The sequence below is a fragment of the Mandrillus leucophaeus genome, unplaced genomic scaffold, assembly GCF_000951045.1.
Source record: "Mandrillus leucophaeus isolate KB7577 unplaced genomic scaffold, Mleu.le_1.0 Scaffold1296, whole genome shotgun sequence".
Lineage (NCBI taxonomy): Eukaryota > Metazoa > Chordata > Mammalia > Primates > Cercopithecidae > Mandrillus > Mandrillus leucophaeus.
The window spans coordinates 356324-372290 of record NW_012101250.1 but is presented as its reverse complement, the minus strand read 5'-3'; the positions used below and the strand labels follow the sequence as shown (position 1 = coordinate 372290).

Here is a 15967-nt window from a genome sequence, read left to right as displayed (position 1 = left end):
CTCTAGCATGAGTCCTTAGTGCTCTTCACTCAGCTCCCCTAATCTGACTCCACCTTCCCTTTCTACTCTTTTGCCACACCAGGCTTTTTTTTTTTTTATAGTTTAGTTTTTGTAGAGACAAGATCTTGCTATGTTGCCCAGGCTGGTCTCAAACACCTAACCTCAAGCAATCCTCCCGCCTCGGCCTCCCAAAGTGCTGGGACTACAGACGTCAGCTACTGCTCCCGGCCCTCCTTTTTTTTTGGGGGGGAGCAGGGATGGAGTCTTGCTCTGTCACCCACGCTGGAGTGCAGTGGCACCATCTCAACTCACTACACCCTCCACCTCCCAGGTTCAAGCAATTCTCCTGCCTCAGCCTCCCAAGTACCTGAGACTACAGGTGCGTGCCACCACGCCCTAATTTTCGTATTTTTAGTAGAGATGGGGTTTCACCATGTTGGCCAGGATGGTTGTGATCTCCTGACCTCGTGATCTGCCCACCTCAGCCTCCCAAAGTGCTGGGATTACAGGCATGAACCACCGCACCCAGCCTTCCAGCCCTCCCTTTCTACTCTTATCTCTAGCCACCCTCCTTCAAAGGTCCCTCCTTCAAAGGTCTGGCAGCATAACCTCTCCATGCCTCAGCTGTGTCTTTGCTCATGTTGGCCCTCTGGAATTGATTTCCCCTTTTTTAACTGCTGCAATTTTTCTCACCTTATCCATCTCATGTCATCTTCCCTCTGTGTGGCCCTTGCTTCCCATTCTAGCTCACTCTTATCCCTCCACCATACTCCTGGAGTCCTCTGCCCTCGGAGCCTTTCTTTTGTGTCACACAGACCCAATAATTAGAACTGTTTGGTCTCCAGCTAGACTGTGAGCTCTTTGCAGGTGGGGAAGATGTCATGTATGCTTTTACCCTCCACCCAAATGCCCAGCACAGGAGGAACAGGATTGGAACAAGTGTTGACCTCTCATGTTTACTTTGTTTCAGAATTGGGGGGTTCTATGCTCTTTCCCCATACCCTGGTCTTCGCCTCATCTCTCTCAATATGAATTTTTGTTCCCGTGAGAACTTCTGGCTCTTGATCAACTCCACGGATCCCGCAGGACAGCTCCAGTGGCTGGTGGGGGAGCTTCAGGCTGCTGAGGATCGAGGAGACAAAGTGAGGGGGAGTGGTGGGAACACAGTGGTGCTGGGGGACAAGCAGGCTTCTGTCGAGCTGGAGCACCTCTGGGCAGAGAAGTTTGATTTTCCTGGCATTCCCAACAAGTGTTCCCTGGGGGTTCAGCTCATGGTCACTGTTGAAAGCCTTCATTCAGTCCCCCTCTCTAGCCAGGGCTGCCTGGACCCCTGGATGCCCTGATTACCATCCTTAACTCTCCCTGCTAGGTGCATATAATTGGCCACATTCCCCCAGGGCACTGTCTGAAGAGCTGGAGCTGGAATTATTACCGAATTGTAGCCAGGTAGGAGGGAGATGAGGGTGGGAGTAGGGACAGGGTGAGTGTGTGAAGGCTGAAGATTCCCTTGAGCATCTCACCATCCCTGTTGTCCCATGGAGTGGGGAGACTCCTCCCTAGAACAGGTTGGAGAAAGAGGGCATCCTATCTCCCCAGATCTCTTCCTACCCCTCCCTAGAATCTTCTGAATGTAGTATTTTCTGGCCAGGTATGAGAACACCCTGGCTGCTCAGTTCTTTGGCCACACTCATGTGGATGAATTTGAGGTCTTCTATGATGAAGAGACTCTGAGCCGGCCGCTGGCTGTAGCCTTCCTAGCACCCAGTGCAACTACCTACATCGGCCTTAATCCTGGTGAGTGAGGCAGAAGGGAGCCTCCTTTATCCTGGAGTTGGTGGGATAGAGGAAGGAGGTTGGAGCCAGAGCCTGCAAAGCATGGGCAGGATGTGTGGCCCCTCCCTGGAGTTGCCCTTGCTCCTTTCCCCTCCAGTCAGTCCCGCTTCCTTGCAGGTTACCGTGTGTACCAAATAGATGGAAACTACTCCGGGAGCTCTCACATAGTCTTGGACCATGAGACTTACATCCTGAATCTGACCCAGGCGAACACACCGGGAGCTATACCGCACTGGCAGCTTCTCTACAGGGCTCGAGAAACCTATGGGCTGCCCAACACACTGCCTACCGCTTGGCACAACCTGGTATATCGCATGCGGGGCGACATGCAACTCTTCCAGACCTTCTGGTTTCTCTACCATAAGGGCCACCCGCCCTCAGAACCCTGTGGCACGCCCTGCCGTCTGGCTACTCTTTGTGCCCAGCTCTCTGCCCGTGCTGACAGCCCTGCTCTGTGCCGCCACCTGATGCTAGATGGGAGCCTCCCAGAGGCCCAGAGCCTGTGGCCAAGGCCACTGTTTTGCTAGGGCCCCAGGGCCCACATTTGGGAAAGTTCTTGATGTAGGAAAGGATGAAAAAGCCCAAATGCTGCTGTGGTTCAACCAAGCAAGGTCATCCAGTGAAGAACCAGTCCCTGGGCCCCAAGGATGCCGGGGAAACAGGACCTTATCCTTTCTTGGAGCTGGTTTAGCTGGATATGGGAGGGGGTTTGGCTGTCTGTGCCCAGGAGCTAAACTGCCTTGAGGCTGCTGTCCTTTCACAGCCATGGAATAGAGGCCTAAGTTGACACCGCCCTGGCAGGCAAGACAGGAGCTGTTGCCCCAGGCCTGTGCTGCCCAGCCAGGAACCCTGTACTGCTGCTGCGACCTGATCCCGCCAGTCTGTTAAAATAAAGATAAGAGACTTGGACTCTAGACCTCTGTGTGACTGTACCAATTTCTTCCTTCAAGCAGGCAGGGCAAGGAGATCTTTGGGGCAAGATCATAACTGAGGCACAGGGTAATGGGGTTGATGGTGTGGTACAGGCATAGAAGGCACACAGCAGTGCAGACAGACTTTATTAGTGATATCAATACAGTAGAGGTGCCCACGGAGCAAAGGGAAGGGACCCATGCCTGGACCAGTCCCTTCCTCCTGCCCCTGCTGGGTCCCAGGAGTATGAGGCCTGGCCTGGGCCAGTTCCTCCTGTTCCACCTGAAACACATGGGGATGGAGAGCCAGGGCTGGCCTTGCTTCCTGCTCCTCTTGTTACCACACCAGTGTTATGACTTCCTTGAAGGGATTAGATCTCTCCCTCCCCAGCTCCTAGGCAGGGAACCCTAGCTACTGGGGAGGGGCATATTTGGGAGGCCTAAGGCCTAGGAATAGCCTCTAGACCCCTACCTGACCCACACCCTGTAGTTCCCTGGGGCCCGACACAAGCAGGTGGAGGGAAGGCAGAGGCTTCTTCATGGGGTATGGGTCCCCAGCCGTTTGGGCTTCAGGGAGCCCCACAGCGACTGAACACCCCTGCGGACAGTCCACCCTACACGCCGTGCCACGGACTCAGCAGGGGGTGCTGGGAGGCAGGAAGTGGAGGCCTGGGAACGGGCATCCAGACACTTCTGGTAGCGAAGCTGCGGAGGCAAGCGGGGCAGTCACTCTCCAGCCTGCCTCACATGGGGCCACGCCACCACCACACCACCCTACCGGCTTACCATGCACGCAGCCTGCACAGCCTCTGAGAGGCTGGCAGCATTGGGCTCGCACCAAAACATGTGGCAGCAGAAGGAGGCTGGGCCGGCAGCCATGATGAATGCAAATGTGTGGACATCTCTGCCCACGGCCAGGAAGGAGAGGAAACGCACCCGACACTCTCCCAGCACTGCCTCTGTCTGCATGGAGGGAACTCAGTTAAAAAGGAACACCACCCCACACTGTGTTCCACATCCATCTTAGCAGCTCTTCCCTTCACCCCGTCTCCCCTCCATGGCAAGGCAAAGCCACGACTTCTACCCCAGCTCTTTACCTGCTGGTGCAAGATGGTGAGGGTAGCAGGAGCCACACTGACATGACTTGGGGTCCACTGCTCACGGCTGCTGGAGGACAGGACTGACTCGAGGGCCCCATTAATCACATCTACCCCTAGAACATATGGACACAAGACATCACTGACGGTAGAGAGAGGATACCCCAGCTCTACCCTAGAACTCTAGTTCCACCCAGTCAAACCCAGGGCCTTTGCCCCATCCCCACTTTGCCAGCCTACATCTTGGACAATGCTGTCCAAGTATCCCTTCCCTGGGTCCCCTGGCCTCAGTAACTGGACATTTTCCTACTTTTTAAAATCTTGAATCCTAGGCTAGTTATTTTCACTGGCTCTGCCTATTCCTCCACACTTGTGAACCGACTGACCTCCCAAAGTTCTGACTTCCCTAAATCGTGCTCTCTCAGCGCTCATCACACTCAGACACCACATTGCTTCACACCACAATAACTCCCAAGTCAGCCCCTACAGGCCAGTCCTCTCCCAAGACCCAATTATTTTTTAAGATAATCTATTTGAGGAGTGATTACTCTGTATCACACTGTGCTAAGTCATCACAGTGTATTACCTCATTTGTGCCCGCACAACAACTTCACAACAGATTTCCATTTTACAAATAAGGAAACGGTAGAGATAGGCAACATGCCTTAGGTCACATCAAGGAATGGAGACCTGAGCTCAGGCAGTCTGATTCCAGAGCCTGGGTTCTTAGCCATGCCTTTCTCCTACCTCTTCTCTATATTACTAGTTTTCAGAACTACAAGGGCTTTCAAGATCTTAGGTTCTACTCAAGAATGTCTATAATGTGCTCAAGGGCCAAGGAACCCAAGGTTCCTGACTTTTAGATCAATCAAGTTTCCCTTATAATGCATGTTCTCCCCCACCTCAAACTGCTGTTAAACATGTCCCCTCATGGATCCCACTTTTGCTTGCACTCAGCAAAGCACCAAGGCAGGAGCACATGGTGTGGTGAAGGCATCAGTTCTAGTCCCCACACTTATAAGCTGCCCATGTGATCTACTGTCTCTGCACAATGCCAGTGCAAAAGGCATATGCCTCTGTGGTCCAGTCCCAGGCCCTCTGCCCCTTTTAGTGCCTCTCAGCTCCCACTAGGAGCAGACCATGTGGACTCTTTGTGGGCAGAGGACAAATGTCTTCCTTGAATGTCTTCTCCCATCTTGGCCTTGCTCATCTTACTTCTGGCTGCAGCAAGGCCAAACTGCTCCCAAAAGCATGCGAGTCTTCCAAAAACTGGCCTCTCCAGAGCTGTCAAGCCTCATATTTTACTGCTCCCTGAGCTTCAGATGATTTGTGTAGCATTACTATTAACAACCAATCTTGGCAAATGGCCTGTAAGGCAGATGCAGAATACAAAACAAGAGAAGAGAATGTCCTTGAGGGACACAGACTGCAACTGAGGGAAAAGCCTCTGTCTTGACTGCCCTTTCCCCGCTGGACTGAGAAACTCCAGACTGTCATCCTTCAGGGCTCCGACTAGGTGTTCTCTAGGAAGCCATCCCTGCTGCAGGGCAGGGAGAAGACAACTCTGAGACAACTCTTACCACAACATCTTGTAACTGCTGGCAAACTTTTTTCCACACTGGGCTTTGGCCATCTCAAGAACAGAAATGGAATTTAATTAATCCCTCTGTCCCCAATTCTAACACAGCGCTTATCTGCTGAAGAAATTCCAGATGCATGAGCAAGTCACTCTCAAGGCAACATGAGCAAATGCACCCAAACTGGTAAAACCAAGTGTCACAGAAGTGGATGGGCCAGGTCATATTGCAGAGCGCTTCAAAAGCCAGGCAGAGGGGTGTGATGTTTATGACATTTAGGCCAGGGCAACTGGAAATCTCAAAGTTCAGTTGTGTGAAAGGGACATCAAAGTCAAACTGCTGAGTAGATGGGGCTGTGGGAAGTGGAGCCCGGCCTCAGAGTCTTAGGAGGTTTGGCAGGGAAGCAGTGAAAGCAGTGGAGCAAGGTATGGAAAAAGGCGGTCAGATTTGATAGCAACTCAGGACTAAAACCTACACCGTGACCTTGACCTCCAGCCCCACATGCAATCCCCCTTATCCTGGTGTGCTTTTCTTTTTTCTTTTCTTTTTTTTTGTATCAGTTGTTGCCTTCTAATATACTCCATGGTTTACTCATTTTATTGTCTGTCTCTCCTTGCTAGAATGTAAGCTAAATAAAAGCAGGGATCTTTGTCACTTTTGTTCATCAATGTATGGCAAGAAGCTAGAATAGTGCCTGACACACATCAGGCACTCATTACCACTTGTTGAATGAATGAATGATTAATGAACGAATACTGCAGCTTCTGGAGGGGCTAATGTTAAAAAAGGAGGTTAAAAAGGAGCATAAGATAAAGCAGGAAGTAAGTTTAGAGGCCACTTGTCCAAAAGTGTGGAGCTGATGGAGCAGTCAAGGGTCACAGGCAGTTGATCTGGCATAGGGAGGACCTGAGTCAAGTGGTAGATGCAAAGAAGCACATATGGGAATGGGGGTAACAACCGGAAGAGCCAACAAGGGTTTAGAAGTTGAGGATGAGAAGGAGGAAAGCAAAGGCATAAGGGTCAGCATGCTTTTCTCAACTCTAGCTCCAAGTCTTTGGCAGTGCCACTGAATCCAAATGAAATATCCACTCCACCCTGCAAATCCAAGCCTTCCTTCAAAACCTCAGTTCAATCCCCACCTTTTCTAAGAAGGGTCCCCTCTTTCAATGTAAGATTTTGGACATGAAAGTCAGCACGGTATGAGGCAAAGTGCAGAGAATTAAAGATGACCGGGGTTTGACTCCTAGGTCTAGCTTTCCTGGCCATGTAATCTGAAGCTAGTCTCATTTATTCATTAATTCATTTTTTAAATTCATTCATCAAAAATCTGTTGAGTTCCTCCTATGTGTCTTTTGACATGATACGCCACCACTTCTTCAAGTAGTCTCTTTTCTTCTTCCTGCCTCTCTCCTGTTGTCACCATCATTGGCAGTTTCATCCTCCACCCATCCACTGAATGTTGGAGGGCCTCAAGGCTATGACTAGCCTCATTTCCCTTCTCACTTCAGGATGCCGACTTTCCAGGGTCAAGCTACTCTACATCCATGGCTTTGATTACCTCTACAACCCAATAATGCCAAAACTTCTATCTCCAGCCCAGACCTCTCCTCTCAGCTCCAGATCTGTGAATCTAGCTGCCAACCTGACTTTGCCTCTCAGTTTCCCCAAAGGCACCTCAAACTCAGCATGTCCAAACGTTAGCTTACAATCTCCACACTCAAATTGGCCTCTTCTAACATCTGCCACCTTGAAAGAAAGAATCCACTATCCAGAAGGTCCAACAGCTAGGAACCTAGCAGTCACCCTTAATGCCTCTGTCCCTCACCCACACTGAGCCAATCACCGAGGCCTGTTGACTATACCTGTCTAAACAGCTCTGGAATCCACGCACTCCTCCTCAGCTCCATTGTTGTCCAAGATACTCTCATTACTGGCCAGGACTACTGCAACGGCCTCCTAACTGAGCTGCTCACATCCACCTCCACCCGCCTAACAGTCCCCTCCATGAAATAGCCAAAGTGAGCTTTCAAAATTCAAATCTGATTAAGGCAAGTGCATTCTTGAAGACTTCAATAACTCCTTGCTGCTCTTAGGATGAAGAAAAAATCATTAACATAATCCCTGAGATCCCTGACCTGGCAGCCTGGCCACTGCCCGGCTCTCAGCCTCATCTTGCATTGGCTTTCTTTCAGTACCTTGGAAGTGCCAAAGTGCCACCCACTGTAGATCCTGATCTTCCCCCATCCTACCCCCACCTCCATTCCACTTGACTGCATTCACTTCTAATCATTTTTTGGATTTCAGTTCAAACGTCACTTTCACAGGGAAGTCTTTTATGACCCCAGACTAGATGAAATTCCTCTGTTCTATCTTGCTACTTTCTCTCAATGAATAACTCACAATTTGTGTGATTATTTTATTAATTCCTGGTTTTTTTCTACCACAACCTTCTATAACCTCTATGAAAATGGGACTGTGGCCACTGTTCTCCCAGCGCCTAGTCCAGGGCCTGCCACATGGTAAGCTTCAAAGGTATTTGTTAAGTGAATGAACAAATAAATAGCAGATACTATGACAGCACTGAAATATAAGAGTTAACCAGATCAGGCCAGGCACAGTGGCTCAAGTCTGTAATCCCAGCACTCTCAGAAGCCGAGGTGGGCGGATCACTTGAGGTCAGGAGTTCAAGACCAGCCCTGGCCAACACAGTGAAACCCTATCTCCACTAAACATACAAAAATTAACCAGGCCTGGTGGCGGGAGCCTGTAATCCCAGCTACTCAGGAGGCTGAGGCAGAAGAATTGCTTGAACCCGGGAGGCGGAGGTTGCAGTGAGCTGAGATCATGCCACTGCACTCCAGCCTGGGGGACAGAGCAAGACTTGTCTTTAAAAAAAAAAAAAAATTATTTGCAACAATAACATATGTGACAATTATGCTCACTGTTTCCTTCTCCTGATACTTCCAGCCCACAGCTCGTGCTGTAACACTTAACCCAGCTACAGGCTGCTGTCTGGTGTTTCCAGTCATCTAATAGCTGTCTCCCAATCCCACCAAAGCTTTTCCATGGGATGAAGGAGTGGGGTCTCCCTCTGTGCCTGGTTCAGCACCACTCACGTGGCTGATGCTCAGCGAAGGCATGCTGACTGCTGCTATAAGCAGGACAGTGAATATAGCTAGGACAGAAGTACAGGGAGGTGGGATGCATTTTAAAGGGTAGGGAGACATGAAGCATGAGGAAGTTCTGGTAGAAGAAGTATTGGAAGGCAGAGGGTAGGGGCAGAGCTTTAGGATCAAGGTAGCAGCCCCTGGGTACAGAAGGACACACATACCAACAGGTTTAGCAACAGGTACATTCCCCAGGTAATAGACTTGGAACTTCTGGACCAACTCATTCTTAGGCGCTGGGAATTCCACTATGGGAAAGAACAGAAGGTTGATCATGGTGGGAGACCTTGCTCACCCCCAGTCCCCACCAGCAGGGCATAAGCTAGACACTTGCCCAGCCGAGGTCCTACTTCCATCTCGTCCCTTGCCTCCCTTTAACCGGAGTCCCTCCACTTATTGGAGTATTCAGTCTTCATGTGTTCATTTTTCTATCAGCGCTGTCCAGGAGCTCATGCCTTTCCTTGAGTCGCCCACCTTTGCCAACAAATCTGAGCTAGACCTAGAGGGGTTTTGACACTGACCTTGGAAAGGGACATCCACAAGTTTAGAGTGGTCCAGGGAGAGTCCATTTACCAAGCAGCGGGCATTACGCCGTTCGGCCATGATCTGAGGAAGGAAGGGAGGCGAGGAGCCAGGGAGAATCTATTAGAGCCTCATTGCCCTGGGGCACCCCCACCTTACTCAGTAACCCCACCCACACCCTTGTAGAGTGAAGGTGGCAGCTAGTCCAGGGAGTGGAGGGGGCCGTGCCTTAGAGCAGATCTCATGCAGGCTGGTGGCGATGTTCTTGGCGGGTGCCTCACAGCGAAACACGTGGCACTTGAGCATCTGGGTCAGCTTATCACGAGCTACGTAGGCAAAGTCCCTGTTGGGGGAGGGGCACCTCAGTGTCTCCCAGTACCATCCAGTGCCAAGCCTGGTCCCCACCCCACCCACGTCCTCCCTGCCCGTCACAGCTCCTCCAGGGCTTCTGCCCACAGCTGGTCCCCCATAGGTGCTGTCTTCTGGAGGGAGGGTAGACAGGCAAGCATGCTGAGGTGGAAGGTAATGGTGGAGCATAGCAGGTTGGAAGGGGCAGGGCAGAAGAGGGGAGCTTGGGTGCTTCCAGGCATCTGGTCCAGGTGCAGGAGGGGGAAAATAGGCATAGTACCTCTCTCTGGGTCCAGCAGCACAAGAGAGGCAAAGAACAGAGTTAGAGAGAAGGACTCTGATGCTGGATGAACTCCCACCCTGGAATCCCAGGCCCTGTTCCCACCTTCCACTGTCCCGCCCAACGCCCCACACACGGATGCTGATGATGGGTTGGGCGTGCAGCAGTGCCTGGCTCTGTGGCTCCACTAGCTTTAGCGTCTCGTCCTCCAGCTGTAGTAGCAGATCCTTTCCCTGCAGGCCCAGAAGCAGGCACTCAGTGGGACTCCAGCCGGGAAGGTAGCTGATCTCTGACTCCTGCAGCTCAGGGGATGTTAGCCACAGCTCTGGGGCCCCTGCTTTGGTGTCTGACCACCCGCCCTGCAGGCCTCACTCTAGTGGAGGTCACGTGTCATCTCTCACATCGACTCCACTGTTGTTAGGCTACCATCTCGCAAGGTCCTAGCCTGGGGTCACTCATCCATCCCACAGGGCTGCCACTTACGGAGGGCCAATATGCCCCTTTCCCAGCCTGCTTGTGGGCAGGTCAGACCTCCCATCTCTCATAATTCCCTTCACACTCTCTCATAGTACCACCCCTGCTGGCTCAGGTCCTTACTTCCCCCCAGCCCCCAGACATGGGGTCATGCAGGTTGTTTTTGTGGTAAGAGAGCTGACGGATGCAATTGTTGACTGCCACACTGCTGCGTCCAGGGGCCAGCTCCTCCTCGGTCATCTCTACCCAGCCTAGGGAGCGCACGGCGAAACACTGCCAGACACAGAAGAGGGGCAGGAGGCAGAGGATCGGAGTCAAAACTGGAGAGCCCTCAGCACAGGACACAGCAGAGTTCCTGAATACAGAGTATGGCAGGAGGCAGGGTGTTCTGAACTAAGACGGAGAAGCTCCCCAAACAGGATGTGGTTAGGGAGAGGGGGATGTGGTGAGGGTGAGGGAGATGTCATATGAGACCCTGGCTAGTACAAAAAAGCACCTGAACCAAGACTACGAGGGCCCCCAACCTGTCTGTTGGGCTGGTTGATTTAAAAATTGGAAGTGCCTCCAGCTCACTCACAGAGCTCTTTGCTGAGACTGGAAGAATTCCTAACTCAGGACCTGGGGGACTGCACTGAGACCCCTCAGAGCACAATATTAGGGGCTGTCCTACACACAAGAGGGCCCTGGTCTCAGAATGGGTGTCAGTCTTGAACAAACCTTTATCCCTGGGTTGGTAGTCCGTGGGGGTAGCTTCTCCTCCTCTTGGGGCAATGGCTCTGGGCTGGAGGCAGATGGTAATACTTGGCACAGGGCCCCCATAAATGGAGCTGTCCCAAGGCCCCTTCCAGACAGATCCATCCCACTGCCAGCCCACTGCATCTGGCAGCTCACCTGAGGCTCTGAGCTGGGAAGGTCAATGTCCCCTCCTCAGGTTCCTTCAGTCCCAGCTCCATTGGGGTCTCATCACTGGGTTCATCCTTGGGAAGGGGATTGAGGAATCAGGATCAAAGTGATGCACCTCCTCCAGCTATCCCATGGTAAAGCAGGTCCCCTTACTCACCTTCCAAAACTCTCCATCCTCAAAGCCTTCTCCGTGAGCAAAACCTGTCCAGGTGAGCTAGGAGGAGGGAAGGGAGTAGTGAGTGAGTGTCCTATCCTACTCCAGCAGCACATACTCCCTCCCCTGGCCCAAAACCAACAGGCCTGTGAGCCTCACCTGGGACTCCTCTTGGGGGCTGCTCCCTTGTGAGGGGGAGGCCCGGCCGGGGGGTTCCCACTGGGTGGTCCCTGTTGGGATGTGCCAGTAATAGGTCCCTGAGGTGTCCTGGACCCTCATCCATCCAGCCGGCAGGTCGGAATCCGTCTCGAAGGCGTTAGGGTTCCAGAAGGAATCTGCCAGGTGGGAGGCTTGGTGAGGGTCAGCCTTCCTAAAGAGCAGACAGTTGGTGCCTATGCCCGGTCCCCTCTGAGACGCCATGGTTGAGAAGGGGTGGAGGAAAAGCTATACCACAACACAATTCCTGCTTCTGCCTAGAGCCTATAGTCTGGAGTCACCACATGTGGGGCCACCAGTAGGGGACATGGCTCAGGTCTCCTCCTGGGCCCTGTTGGTGGCTAATGTGGCCACACTGTGGAAAGGAGGAAGGCAGGGAAGGAGGAAGGAACGGAGCAAGGAAGGTTGGGTGACCCCAATTAACCTCCTTTCATATATATCTCTATCTCAGTGAACACAAAGTGGAACACTTTTTAGCTCCTGCACACATACATGTACACACAGACACACAACACATACAAGCCCTACCACACACCTGTGCAGCCACAAACACCAGGGTATGCAACACAGAAAATGCCAGCACAGATGGCAGGTATCACACACAGGTGCACATGTACGTGCATGGGCAAACATACACACCAACCTTAGCCATACACTTATGCAGACACCACAGAGGCATGCACATGCAGCTAAACATATGAGCCCCTGCCACACAAGTGTGCAGATACCACACCACAGTGGCACCTAACACATGTGTGGGTACCATACATACAGGTGGACCCACACTCAGACACACGGCATACATCAAACCCTGCCAAATGTGTGCAGACACCACAGACGCTCACTTCCTGACCCTTGCTGCACACAGTTGCAAGCAAACATGTCATGCACATACACACATACCTCGCATCTGTGTCATACACCCTTGTCTGCCGACAGAGCCACACCACTCCATCCCTGTAACCCACTCATGCATCCTCTAACTCTTCTTTCCCTGTCAGCCCCACCCCACATGATGCCCAACCTCATGCTGCCCCTCACCTGGGCTGCTGTCCTGCAGGATGATGGCCAGGAAAAAGTCCTGGGAGAACGTGGCGCTCATTCCCGGCCCCTCCTGCCTCCACCCTCCCTCCTCAAAGCCCCTCCAGCCCAGCCAGCTGGGGCTCACAGCCTGGTGCTGGGCTGCAGAGAAAAACTCATCCCGCCCCCTTCTCACCAGGGCAGAGCGTCTGCCAGGCAAGATCCTCCCCCGCTTGAAGCTTGCTAGGGAGGGGCCAGGACCACCATGCTAGGGAATCTCCTTGAGGGGGTGGGGAAGGGAGGAGAAAGGGAGGTTCATGAGACCCCAGCCCCTCCTGCTCACACCTCTTCTTCCTCACCCTGGCTCCCCTCCCCCAATCCTGAACCTCCATCCCATCCTCCAGTGGTTATCTCAGTGCCTAAGCCAAGCCCAGTCTTAGGGATACCAGGAGACTCAGCCCCTCAGGAATACCCCAGCTGCCTGGGGCCCTGCAGAGCCTATAGCTCTCAGCATAAATAGGGTGTGGTTTCAAGGCCTTCGGGGATCCTGCCCCTGTCCAGAACCTGCACAGCAGTTTGAACCCAAGGGTGGGCTTTGAGCTCCTGAGCCCCAGCAAGCTTGAGGCTGGGCTTGGGGCTTCCCAGTACCACCCCCCACCCCTCACCTGCCAGGGCCCAGCTAGGCTGCAGCGTCTCCTCGGCAACGGCAGCACCAGGACCGGCTGGGAGCGCCCAGACTGCTGACGTGCTTCCCGTTACCAGGGAAACCAGGAATCCTGACTGGTCCAAGAGGCAGCACTAAGGGACAGGCAGTCCCAAGACCCCGGCTGCTGGGCAACCAGACACAGCAGGGCTGGAAGTGGGCGTGGTTACTCCAAGGTGGCTGCACACCTGATGAGTTATTCAGGCAGGGTGCTTCACCATCCTCAGCTTCCAAATGACGTGGGCCCACAGACACCCAAAGAGGAGTGGCTCTTGCCCATCCACCTTCTAGGCAGCCATCACCGCCTCTCCCCGCCCCTACTTCCCCCTAACTCACACCCTATGGAATAAGGTTTTCAATAGGCACCTGAAACTTAACTGAGGCTCAGGGAATACCTGCTGTTCCCCAGAGACCCTCCATTGCCTCGGGACTCTCCTGCTAAAACCTTCCAGAAACACCACACCTAAGGCCTCCATGCCCTCCACAGCCACAGTCTGCTTCAGGAGGGCTGGACACTTCTGGAATCTGGGGACCAGTTCACCATCTCCTGACTGAGTGACACACACCAATCCATCTGCCATCCCTGACAGCCTGCACCTTCCTGCTTCAAAGAGCTTCATCCTTCCGATCTGTCCTGGAAGGGCAGCTTCTCCCCGCTTGGCCATCTGGGAGGCCCTTCTGGAGCTTGGCACATCTCCCTCCAAGCACAGCCCACCCAGGCCTTTGCTTTGACATACATGCATTTATTTCAGAACGTACACCTTCACTCCTGCATCGATTCATGCAGACACTTACACATAAAATATATTAAATGTTCACATATCATTCCTTCCTTCATTCATTCATTCATCCATAAATGCCTTTAGTGGCAAAGCCAGGTGTACTCACTTGCTCAGGAATCGGTGATTGACTTAATGCTCTCCCCTTCTCTCCACCCCACATAACTAACATAGCCCAGGCTACTAGCATTTTTTTACCTGGATCATTGCAAAAACATCATTAACTGGTCTTTCTCTTCCTGTCTGGTCTCCTCCAATCTCAGCTGCACACTACAGCCCAAATGATTCTTCTGAGATGCTAAACTAATCAAGTAATTTTCCAACTTAATCCTCTTAATTGTTTTGCACTGCCCTCAGGATAAAGTCCAAATTCCTTCCCAGGTTTTATGTGTTGTCATGAACCCCTGTCTGCCTCTCAGCCTTACCTCTGGCCACTCCCCTTCTCTCTCTTGGCTTGGGACACGCCCCTTGTCCTCTCCCAGCCCACCTCCCTTTCTCTCGATTTTCACCTGGCTATCACCTACCTCTCCTTCAGACATCAGTATACAGGTCCCTTTAAAACTTACCCATTGCCCTCTCCCCCACCACTCTCACAGGCAGGGTCAGGGGCCCCTCCTGGACTTCCCCAGCCCCAGAGAGCTCATCGCACTGAACATAACCTCCTGTTTCTTTCTTTGTCTCCTCACCAGGCTGTGAAGGCCAGGAGGGCAAAAACATCTTTGCCTCACAGTATACATTTCCAGCATTTAGGACAAGGCCTGGAGCAGAGTATGAATTCAACACAGGTAGTAAAGTTTATTCATTTATCATTCATTTAATTCATGAATTCATGCATTTATGCATTCAATCCATAGCTCTATGAATATCCTACAATACGAAGGAGAAAATAATTTTTGCTCAATTCTAGCCTCATTTCTGCAGAAGCACAAATCTTTTCTGCAGCCCTCTTGGTCACAGCAACACAGTCATAAAAGAGTAATCAGTGAGTTGGCCCCTTTCCTGGGCTGGCCCCCACCTCTATCCTCAATTCACAAAGTCTCCACCAGTGCAAGATCCTTGAGAATCCTCTTGCCCCTCCAACATCCTTGCTGAGGTCACTGCCCAGCAAACCCATCCCAGCTCTTCAGCAATACTATCCTCCTATTCCTAGAAGCTTCATAGGTTATTCATAGTTGCAGCCACTACAGTGACCATCCCAGGGGCGACTGAGCAACTAGGCCTCTATCTGGTCACTGACTCATACCTCCTAGTCTTGCAAACTTGCAACCTACAACCTGCAGACTGATGCAAGCCTCAGACAGATTGTGTGTGGCCTGCACCGTGCTTTTTAAAAAATAGAATTTGTCGTTAACATTTAGAAACTGGGCTATTTTACACCAATATCTAGTTTTCAGTTTCCCTTTAACTGGCTGCATTGAGACTACATTTTTCCTCACCCCAATACCACATGTAATCAGCTGGAGTGCAGGAGGGGCTGTTCCTTTTAAAAGGAGTTGAGGCAATGACTGCCAAAGGCCACTAACATCATAAAAAGAGAGGCAATCAGACTTTGCCTTTGGTAGAAGTATTTAAAATACCACCTACGAAATATTCTTGCAAAAGCAAAACACAAAAATGCTCAAATCTGAATCTGATCAAGGCTCTAGAACTAACTACCAATTTACAGGAAATCCAGGGGAAGAGGAGCATGGTAAATACCACCACAGGAGAGAGTCTGAAAAATCCAGACCATAGAAAACCCAGGACAAACAACATGATTCTTCAGTTAAAAAACAAAAGCAAAACTGCAAGCAAAAAACAAATAGACAGGGGGAACTTGATCAAACGAAACTTTAAGAGATAAATCAGGCCAGACATGGTGGCTCACGCCTGTAAGCCTCGTGCTTTGGGAAGCCAAGGTAGGAGGATTGTTTGAGAACAGGAGCTCACAACCAGCCTGGGCAACACAGTGAGACACTGTCTCTACTTTTTTTTTTTTTTTTT

At 51.7% G+C, this 15967-nt stretch overlaps 2 protein-coding genes across 8 annotated transcripts in view; one reads left to right on the top strand and one right to left on the bottom strand.

Moving 5' to 3' along the window:
* The first annotated feature begins 435 nt into the window (after positions 1 to 435).
* SMPD1 (sphingomyelin phosphodiesterase 1, acid lysosomal) lies at positions 436 to 2749 on the top strand. The gene is made up of 4 exons (XM_011972505.1): positions 436 to 1142; positions 1370 to 1446; positions 1649 to 1794; positions 1951 to 2749. The coding sequence occupies exons 1-4, from the start codon at positions 882 to 884 to the stop codon at positions 2358 to 2360; spliced, it is 894 nt and encodes a 297-aa protein (XP_011827895.1). The 5' UTR covers positions 436 to 881; the 3' UTR covers positions 2361 to 2749.
* A 125-nt stretch (positions 2750 to 2874) lies between these two features.
* APBB1 (amyloid beta (A4) precursor protein-binding, family B, member 1 (Fe65)) overlaps positions 2875 to 15967 on the bottom strand; it is a 16212-nt gene continuing 3119 nt past the window's right edge. For 2 of the 7 annotated variants that reach the window (XM_011972506.1, XM_011972508.1), the window contains 13 exons: positions 11426 to 11601; positions 11270 to 11326; positions 11101 to 11186; positions 10927 to 10990; positions 10333 to 10482; positions 9841 to 9968; positions 9736 to 9741; positions 9336 to 9450; positions 9107 to 9191; positions 8750 to 8833; positions 3842 to 3957; positions 3531 to 3707; positions 2875 to 3449 (listed from right to left, as the gene is read on the bottom strand). In XM_011972506.1, the coding sequence (XP_011827896.1) occupies positions 3282 to 3449; positions 3531 to 3707; positions 3842 to 3957; positions 8750 to 8833; positions 9107 to 9191; positions 9336 to 9450; positions 9736 to 9741; positions 9841 to 9968; positions 10333 to 10482; positions 10927 to 10990; positions 11101 to 11186; positions 11270 to 11326; positions 11426 to 11601 (1412 nt within the window). In that variant the 3' untranslated portion in view covers positions 2875 to 3281. Of the gene's footprint in view, positions 3450 to 3530; positions 3708 to 3841; positions 3958 to 8749; positions 8834 to 9106; positions 9192 to 9335; positions 9451 to 9735; positions 9742 to 9840; positions 9969 to 10332; positions 10483 to 10926; positions 10991 to 11100; positions 11187 to 11269; positions 11327 to 11425; positions 11602 to 12385; positions 12471 to 12523; positions 12708 to 13167; positions 13444 to 15967 lie in introns of those variants that run through there. The other 5 variants (XM_011972513.1, XM_011972510.1, XM_011972512.1 and 2 more) reach the window with 5 other exon arrangements.

Excerpts from the sequence above, each read along its gene's own strand:
- SMPD1 (XM_011972505.1), top strand. The coding sequence starts at position 882 with ATGTATGCTTTTACCCTCCACCCAAATGCCCAGCACAGGAGGAACAGG. Across the intron at positions 1,143-1,369 it reads CTGAGGATCGAGGAGACAAA|GTGCATATAATTGGCCACAT; the intron begins GTGAGGGGGAGT and ends TCTCCCTGCTAG. Across the intron at positions 1,795-1,950 it reads CTACATCGGCCTTAATCCTG|GTTACCGTGTGTACCAAATA; the intron begins GTGAGTGAGGCA and ends GCTTCCTTGCAG.